Source organism: Echeneis naucrates, chromosome 14 (assembly GCF_900963305.1).
Source record: "Echeneis naucrates chromosome 14, fEcheNa1.1, whole genome shotgun sequence".
Taxonomy (NCBI): domain Eukaryota; kingdom Metazoa; phylum Chordata; class Actinopteri; order Carangiformes; family Echeneidae; genus Echeneis; species Echeneis naucrates.
Window position 1 is genome coordinate 12,262,847 of NC_042524.1, and position 9,908 is coordinate 12,272,754.

Here is a 9,908-nt window from a genome sequence, read left to right on the forward strand (position 1 = left end):
GTCTAAATGTGTGCATAGAAGCTGAATCATGAGATAGCCAATCTCAGGATTTTCTGCTTCTTCCCTCCAATGAAATGTTTATTTTTCCATCTGGTTTGTACTGCTAATGTTTTAGCCCTCGATGGGCCTCAATATTGATTTCGATACCACTCAGTTAATGAATTGGTTTGATCTTTCAGGTAATCAATGCTATAGAGCAGGACTACCGGCTGCCCCCACCCCCTGACTGCCCTACCCACCTGCACCAGCTCATGTTGGACTGCTGGCAGAAGGACCGCTCGGCGCGTCCTCGCTTCACAGAACTTGTCAGCGCTCTGGACAAGCTTATTCGCAATCCTGCCTCGTTGAAAATAGTAGCTCAAGAAGGAGCAGGGTGAGAGCGCAGATGTGTTTGGATGATTGACAGTTAATAAGGTCACAACAGTAAATATGCAACTCAGGAATTAGTTGAGGTCTGTCCTTTCTCAGTGTCCATATAGAGTTCTGACAACCACAGGACTGACATTTCCCTCCTACTGGTCAATCTTATGTTCCACCTTAATGTCCTGCTGAGACCTGTCAGCCACTAACTATGCACATCTCCTTTCCTCCACATTCTGCCTGTCGGCTGGTAGCATGCTGCAGTAGACACTCCGCCCCTGAAAAATGCTGTTGTTTGTCCCTGTCAGTCACTCAGCGTCAGATTATAGCTCTGAGTGTCAGCTGGAATGTTGCTGCAGGATATACAGCCTGTATAAGCTCCTCACAGTTTTCTGTTGTTGGTGACAATGCGTTAAAGTCCTTCCTTTGTTTCTTCACTCTGTCCCCCAGGCCGTCCTACCCCCTGCTGGACCAGCGTGCACCTTTAGCCCTCTCGTCGTGTGCTTCAGTGGGGGAATGGCTGAGGGCCATCAAGATGGAGCGTTACGAAGACAGCTTCCTGCAGGCTGGCTTCAACTCAGTGGACCAGCTGGCTCAGATCACCACACAGTCAGTTCCCATTGCCAACTTTCCTATCTAAACTGATACTTATCTCTGGAGGAAATTTTTCACTTTTTAATTTACACCTCCTGGCAACATGGTCAGGGAGCTAGCCTTGCTTGTAGTAGTGACAATTTTAATTCAGCAAACTGAATTTCCTCGGGTTCAGTCTCAATTTAACCATGAGTGGTTCCAGAAGCCCAGAGAGCAAAAATCATTTGACAGAAATATTATTTTTCCAAACATAAAATCATATCCTTCCTTCCTTTTTTTTTCATTGTGTCTAATTAATGATTTTTATTTTTTTTTATCTGTGTTCAGAGATCTCCTGCACATGGGAGTGACGCTGGCTGGGCATCAGAGGAAAATCCTCTCTGGCATCCAGACAATGACCTTTCGGAACAAGAGCACTGCAACTGTGACCTTCTAGCTCACCTGTCCACTGGCCTAGACGTGAACACCAGCACACAGGTGCAGCAGCCACGTACTCAGAGCACTCTGGATTCTCTGCTGTGACCCACTTTGAACACCAACTCCAAGAGAGAATTGCAGAATTTTATTCATGACCGGGGGGGGGGGGGGGATCAAAAATCAGTGGCTAAAGATGACTTTCCCACATGGATGAAAGAAAGTTGTCTGCAGAATGGTGAGTCCTTGGCACCTGTGGTGACCAGGGAATGAAGCTGACGATGTGCAGACTGACTCTGCCTCATTTTTACAGTCTGCGCTCAGTGTTTTTATATCCACCCAAAGTTAAGATCCAATAAATGTGCTAAATCAAAAGAGACAGATGAGAGTTTACATAGTTTCTGTAGTATCATGTCATTTTAAAAACTGGCAGTTGACACTTTGTTGATCCACTAAAACGTCGCTTCACCAAAGGAGACTGAAATGATGCCAATGCCAGTTCCTGGATTCTTTTCTTGCTTTGTGACTAAGAATGAGGACTGCTTCCACCTTCGGTGTCTTGCATTAAAACCATTTGGATAACATTGCTAATTTGGCACCTTTCATATAAAGACTGAACATTTCAATGTTACAGTGGAATTCAATGTTCATCTTTCTTTATTCCTCATTTGATTTCAACATTACCTCCTCTTTACTCAGGTGTGATGTGTAACTCAGCCTTTTGGAGAGTGCTATACTCGTCCTAAACATGCTTTTCTCATCTTCCCTGAGTCTGGCTCTTTTCCCAGCAGCTCATCTGCGAGGAGAGGAGAGACATGCCGACATATCAGCACTTTTGGCATTTCAGAGTGAATTGTAATCTTCAGTAACTCCATGTGTTTCTGTTGGAGTCTGGTTGGTTATTTCCACTGCCTGTGTCTCTACTGGCAGCTCAGTTTTATCTTAATCACACTGAACAAGGACCAAGTGGACTGAGAGACCAGACAACACTGTAGAATAGGTTTTCGCTACAGGAAAAAAAACAAGGAAGCAATCTGGTGTCAAAATAGTTTTTCTTGTTATACCTGAAACAATTTTTAATTCAGTGTTCTTCATCTTCCAGTGCCATTCAGTCATCTTCTTGGACTTCAGTGACAATTTTATTAAACAGAAATGTCTCATGGGTGGTTGAATTTTGTCTCACTTAAATGCACCTTAATGGGATGCTCTGTTATAGTCCTTCGTCAGATGTTCATTTTGTTGTCTGTAAAATATTTCAGCCAGGTGCACAAATGGTTTCCAGTTCATTTGGAACATTGAACAATACATGGCTAACAAGATAGCTGCTGGCAAGCAGTATCCACTGGTTTCAGGGTGGAATGCTAACAACATTGTTGAGCTCCTGTTCGGTTAACTCTCCACCACCACCCCCCCACATTATTACATGTGCTTGTTGAAGGGGAATAATGGACTGGAGTTTAAAATGTCAACGTATTTCTCAAAGATCTTGCATCTCTTCAAGGATAATACCAGCCTTTTTGACATTTGGGTTGTGTATAATTTTCCCAGATAGCTCAGACCTGCAATGAGTCAGGAAATTTGAGCAGAAAAAGCTATGAAAACCATGTTGGACTGAAATGCATAGTATAATTTCTTTAAATGGTCCTTGTGTGTTATAGTTGAAAATATTCCTCATGCTCGTTTTATAATGGGGTTTTTATTTTTTAAGATTTTTTTTATTGTTCCTTTTTTATCATATTATGTTGTCCTTTTCTAATATGTTAAAGGGGTTCAAGTGCAGTTTACATACATTATAATACACTCATGTGATGAATAAGATCAATTCAGACTCCTTCAATGGACACCAAAGGGTTTGTGTGACAGCAAGCCTGTGTTATCAAAGTCAAGCTTATCTTTTCTTACATACAATGTTTGGCCTTAGTCAGACACACTGGTATTGTCATGCAAGAGTCTGAGAGATTCCTTTAAGGACTGTGGGAAATGTGTCTTCATATTGAAGATCTCGTTAAAATCTACTTTTAAATGATCAATAGATAAAAGAATGTTTGATTACTGTTCTGTGTGTAGGCTAATCTGTATTCAGTATTCATAATAAAGATGCACAGCAGTGTTTACCATCCGAGATGAATGTTCCAGCTTATTGCTCATGTCAGAGAGTCTCACACATGTTCAGTCTCATTGCTTCTATTTGAAGTGGAGCAAAACTGTGACAATACATGTGCCTATAGATGTCACGGGAAATCTGTGTGTGACCTGAAAGTGCGACCCGACTAATTTGTCTGTCTCCAGTCACATGAGAGGCTGCACTGTCCTGATGGCCTCTGTGACTTCTGTCCTAAATTGGAGGCCCACAACAAAAGACTTCAATTTTTCCCAACACACCCTGTTATTTGTGGATGTGCTCAAATCATTATTTACTAATTTGGTTTTATAATCAGCTCTCACAGATAACAACAAAATGAATGCTTAGTTGTCTGTTTTTATTCTTTTTTTTTTTATCTGTGTTCTCAAAGAGCATAGCAGAAATGTCACAGTAAAATATCTAAGGAGTATTTTCTTTCTGTCTTCTTGGTGGCTTTTGTTGCAATCATGCCTCTCATCTATCCAGTTGCCCCATTTTTCATAATGAGAGAGAAACAGGATACTGCAATGGTGAGAAATTAGTCTCACTCCTCTTGCATTTCCCAGTTCGGTCATCGTGCAGTCTTTTCCTTTTGCCTTCTGTTTCTCCAGAGAGCCTTCACCCTGAGGGCTCGAAGCTTGTCCTCTCCTATGTTTCCCTTCCTGGTCCTCAGTCCTTTTAATCATGAGGAGATGTTCTTTTCTTCTCCTGTGCCTCGGGCTGAGAGCAGCTTATAGTGCAGCATAAGCTTAAACTCTCCCTCTCTCTCAGACATACACTGACTTTTTTTTCTCTCTCTCTTCTATCTCCAATGCTACCATTGCCTGACTAAGCTGCCAGGGCTTTGAGAAGTGTTTAGATTCATTGATTAATGTGCTTTGATTATCTCCATCGTACTGACTCATTCCACTTGTGCTGTTGCTCTCATGTGGCTCTAGACACACAGACATGCACAAGTGGGGATAAAATAACAATGTTTGCCAACTGTTCTTGTGAGCATGTTGTTGTCTTTAATCCCTCAGTGTGTTTTGGTCCTTATGAAGCTCTGTCAGGGTGACTCAGGGTATGAGAGTGCGAGGCAGGCATTTAGCCCTGGTTTCGGCTGTGCGTGACCCCTGACCCCAGTGTATAGTGCAAATCTAGCCCCAGCTTTGTCTGTGTATCTGAATGGCCATTCATTAAGGCTGCTGTCGAGCAGAGAGCGGACCAGGCCCGCCAGGTTTTAGCATGTGGTTGATTGTGTCATTCCTCTCTCATTCCTGTGTGCATTCAAGTGTGGAGTGTGGGTCTGTGTGTGTGTGTATGTGGAGGATGGGGGTTAACCAGTGGGACAGGTACATGTGTGTTTGACCACAAGGGGTGGGGGATACAAGCCGACCTGGTTTCACCCTGTCTGGAGCAGTAAACAGAGCAAAAAGTGTGATCCTGCATCAAATGTGCATTCTTAACAATCTACTCTAGTCGGGGCATCACACTTCCATAAAGTTGTAGGACTCATAGGAGACAAATTTAAAAACAAAAAAAGAAATCAAATTTGAAACAGCTTAGGCCAACATCTCCTGGATTTTAGTGCCTCATGCGAGTCAGGTGCCCTGGATCCAGCCTGCCTCCTAAAAGCTCTCTGCTTTGAAAGCCCAGGTTTGTTTTAGTAATGCAGTTAAAAAGTGTATATCTCGAAACTAAATGATAGAAGGTAAATCTCTTGACTTCTGACTGTTTTGTACAGACTGAAAGTTTCAGGCCAATTCAATTGGAATGCTTGTCAGATGGTCCAACATGAACCAAACATACTCGGCTGATGTTTTTCAGCTGGGCTGTATCCACTTTTCAGAGACCGGTTTGGAGTACAGACACAAGGAAATGAGTGGTACGTCTGTAGCTCTCTCTTTATTCTTTACTAACCCTGAATATGACAGAAAGAAAAGACTAAAGGTTTGTGCATGATGCCCACACCTGAAATCTTTTAAACGTGGATTTGACCAACAGTTCCTCAGCTTCCCAGTGCAGGTCCGCCATTTCCAGCACACCATCTCCTTTTGACAAGTCAGCTGAAGTCATCGATCAAAATAGTGGAATACCCATTTAAAGTGGAAAATCAGATCCCTTTTTGAGACTGCTGGCTGATTTAACACTTCTTTTTGAATTTGCAGAACTATTTTGATTTTCTTCGGCAGCTGCAGCTTGAAGATGAAAAGTCAGCTTTCAGATTGTCATTCTTGTGCCACTCTCTCTGTCTCTCAAGTTCAGGTGCTGGATTTCCTCCCTAAGACAGCTTGCAGACAATTTGATCGAAATGGGCCCAATATTTCTGAGCAAATCCATCGAGCGGCTGGCTGAGGTTATTTTTCACCTGTGTACGCCGCTTGTTTGTGGAGAAAGATAGGAGACAGAGCACTTCCCTTCTGTTGTGCACTTGTGTCAGACCGTCACTGTAAATAAGAATTTCTTCTTAGCTGACCCACCTGGTCAAATAAAGGTTGTGAGAGTGTAATTATACCTCCATGCTGCAGTACAGTTTGGGTGGAATTAGTCTTGTATTTTTCATCTTCAACCAAATCCAGTTAATCAATATAATCCTTTAGATGACAGGCTCCTGCTGTCCCCTCTGTATTATTGTTCCTATTTTTTGTCACTGGAAATTCAAATGTTGTTTTATTGTCTACTTCTGAGCTGTCACCATCAGTTCATTTTGGTGAAATCTCAATTTACTTGAAATTTCTGAATTACATCTGAACAATATCTTTGGCCCCAGCTGCAGTTGCACACTCACTGTCAGTTTGCTCCTTTCTGCATCTATTTGCTCATAAAAATTGATTATGCATCAAAGCAAGTTTGCCAATTTACATTTTGACTCCAGCTGTCATAAGTCACCAGTCTGTCCATCTGACTTCCAAGAACACACCGCGTTCTTGATGTGGGTGTTAGCAGGATGAGGGATCTGAATATGGATGTCGACACCTTCAGGACGAGTGAGTGGCCCCTCCAGAGTTGTTTGCATGTCCTTCCTGTCTCAGCTTTCAGTGCACTCACAGCAGCCATTCATCTCCCCTCCGGCACCCTTTTGTTTTCCACGCCTTAGGATGTGCCCATTGCCTTCTGTGGGGAAATGAAAGGAGTGTGACCTTCTCGCTTCTTATCCTCTCCATGTGAATTATATTATTCTGAAACTCAATCCACATGGACCACAATGCAGTGGGCTGGTTGGGCGGGATGGGGTGGTGTAGAAGGAGGGGAAATCTATCAAATGGCTCAGAAACTCAGAAGGACTTTGTTATTATTAGTTATTAGTTATTTAGAGTGGGCACGTGTTTTAGGTGGAGAAAAAGGCCAAGACCATTTCATGGCAAAGATGTCTCTGATCAGCATGACTGATCGCCATCATTGACTGGGATTATTGGCCTCAGATTGATGGGTTCACTCGGTAGTTTTGAGCTTTACCTCGCACACAGGTCTCCCCTTATGACCTAACTCAACCCAACTTCTCACCCCTGATCCCCACGAGTATAAATCCTTACCCCAGCTGAAAAATATGCAGCCCCTGACACTCATTCCATCACAAACTGACCTGCGAAGACCACCTAGGCATTTCTGAGATTTGGTACAGCCAGACAAAGTTTGTAGGCCTTTGGATTAAGAGATACTGTCAAATATCATCATTCCAGGACTTCTAAGAGTTGATTTCTATCCTGCAGTAAAATCGTCAGCTTTGTCTGTTTGTTCTATTTTTCATGATTACAGTAAAGTCTGGTTTTCATATTTGCATTGTGGTCATAGCTGTTTACGTTTACTGGATGTTGCTGTTTCTTTTTTCTGAATTTAAATGATAGTTTGGAAACCTATAGCCTAAATGAACTATTTTCATAGATGTTTACCAAGCAAATGAGCAGTAAGCAGCGAGCAGTTAAATAAACAATCATGCACATACTATTCTTTACTACTCTGACAGCAGGCTTCGCTCCTAAACTTAACATCTGAGGCTTATTCCGGCACATTTTTAGGGTTTCATGAATGCGGCTTCTGCCACAGGAGGCCTCCAGATTACAGCGCCCCAACCCTCCCTCCCCTCTCCACTTTCTCTGCAACCCCCCACCCCCCACCCCAAAAAAAAAAGAAATTCCCCCACTGTTTCAGCCTGCTTTGGATAAATGACAGCCCATCAGAAATACTATAAAAACATGACCCATCATGTTTAGTCCTGACCCTGTGAGCAAACGTTTCTTTGGCTTGTATTGTGAAAATGTGCGGGGCAGTCAGGACTCTGTGTGTGTGTGTGTGTGTGTGTGTGCACTTTTTTTTTTTTTTTTGAGGAAGCAGCATATGGTTATGATTTAACCAGCACCAGCAACCAGGTTTACATGGTAAAGAGTTTGTAGTATCGAACCTAATCGGATTATAGAAATAAAGTACCTGTGATCAGTGTAGCCTTCAATTAAACACAGCTCTTATGTAACAGACGCAAGACACTTTCACTTTTCATAAGACACACAGATACTTTCTCCAAATACATATCTATATCTCCGTTGGATTGAAGAATTGACTTTACTCCCCCACCGTCCACCACTACATATATATATATATATAATGTATGTGTGTGTGTAGGACTCACCTGTTGACTTTGCTATGAGCTCCCTCTGGTGTGCAGAAAGTGCCATCTTCTTTATTCTCCTGGTCAAAGAAATTTTTTTTATTTCATGGTTGTTTTGACTTTATTATTGCAAACTCACTGTGTTGGACAAAAACTGTTTGTAGAAGCTGAAAGTGAAATGCATCTGCCCCCTGCACACCAGACTGCCAGACATATAGGCCACTGTGTGTGTCTGCACGTGCATGTGCATGTGCAGTAAAGTGCAGCTGGCTCTCAGAAAATTGTCAAATTAGCCCATGTTGACTCAGAGACAACCTTCTGTCTAAATCGATCTACAACGAAGAATTTTAATGGCTGAATATTCCTCATCTGCCTCAGATTGAGCACAGCTGGCTCTCTCCTTCACATGTCTGATGGACCAAACCAGGCTGAGGCACAGCCACAACATGCAGGCAGTTCCTCTGGACCCTTTACAAGCTGCATCAAACAGCAGATTCATCTCAAATCGGCACCTCCTGAGGTTTGAGTCTTTCAAGGGTGGAGTGAGAAACAGCATGCGATCCACTGAAGACATGTCTGACTGGCTGACACATCAGGGATAAGCTCAATATTTACCATTCACCATTCTGAAGCAGTAACTTTGGAATCCTGGTATGTGGAGGGGTATTACTCACTGACGCTACTCTGTTGCCCCCCAGAGGAAACAGGAGGATCGGGCAGTCTGGATTGAAAACCTGACATAGATGAGCAGCTTTCTTTTTCAGACTGAGGATGTTTGAGCCTTCAGAAGCAGCACAGGTTCAGCTATGGAGCCCAGCAGTCCCCGCAAGAAGAACTACAGCAGCAGTGACCCTGAAAGACTGATGTTTACGCCCAAGTTGAAATCCTTCCAAAGGTTACTGCAGGGAAAGGTGACGTCTCTACAGAGGACACCAGCAGAAGGGGGACAGCTCAGGACACAGTGAACAGTGCTGAGGTTGTTCTGTGTCCAAACCTAATCAACCCTTGACCAAAATGTCACTTCTTAAAGCTGAGACTCTTTTTTTTTCTTATCTACTTACAGTTTTGAGAAAATTTGCCATCCCTCTAAAAGGGGGGCATTAAAATGGGAAACGTCTTGGGAAATGTCTTTTCCCAGGGTGCTCTCAGTCTTCTTCACTGTTTATTGTGGAGGACTGGTTGAATCATTTTCATACAGTCCCTTAGTTTCATTGTCTCATTTGCCAGCTTGACTTTTACACACTTTTCCTGTTTTAGTGAAGTAAGTCTGACACCTTTGCAACAATGAACTAAGGTGCCAGTGAGTAACAAGGATGTTGATTTTTTTTTTTTTGGTGAAGAATTTTAACACATTTATCCAACACAAACATTTCAGCTTTCCACCTTTATGTCACTGTATCGTCGTGCTTCTTCTGCTATGAACCTCTCTGAAGGCTGAAAAAAAAAGCCCTCCCCCCTTAACACACACACACACACACACCTTTTTTAAACCATTGTTAACAATGAGCAAAAGCAACTAATAAAGAAGGGTTCATGCTAAATTTTGGCAAAATAGAGTCAGTACAATAGCATCAGCAAGATTTTCTGTTTTCCCTACATAAATCATCTTCACACAATTTAGTTTCACTGCACACTTTTTATTCACACCCCCAGGCAGGCCTGCCCCCATTTTGGAGAACGATACCACACAATAGAGAAGACTCGTGCGATTTTATCATATTGTACTCTGTCCTCCACACTATACATCACTATACTGTCAGAATAGACTAAATCTATCTTTGCACATTTATGCAAGAGATTACAAAACAAACTCTGCTGTTCTAACCCAGATAT

At 42.5% G+C, this 9,908-nt stretch overlaps 1 protein-coding gene across 1 annotated transcript in view; it reads left to right on the forward strand.

Annotated features, from left to right (window-relative positions):
* The window catches only part of ephb4a (eph receptor B4a), a 32,978-nt gene extending 29,495 nt beyond the window's left edge, over positions 1 to 3,483 (forward strand). The window contains exons 16-18 of the mRNA XM_029518707.1: positions 180 to 373; positions 811 to 969; positions 1,282 to 3,483. Coding sequence (XP_029374567.1) covers positions 180 to 373; positions 811 to 969; positions 1,282 to 1,390 — 462 coding nt within the window. The 3' untranslated portion in view covers positions 1,391 to 3,483. The remainder of the gene's footprint in view (positions 1 to 179; positions 374 to 810; positions 970 to 1,281) is intronic.
* The last annotated feature ends 6,425 nt before the right edge of the window (positions 3,484 to 9,908 follow it).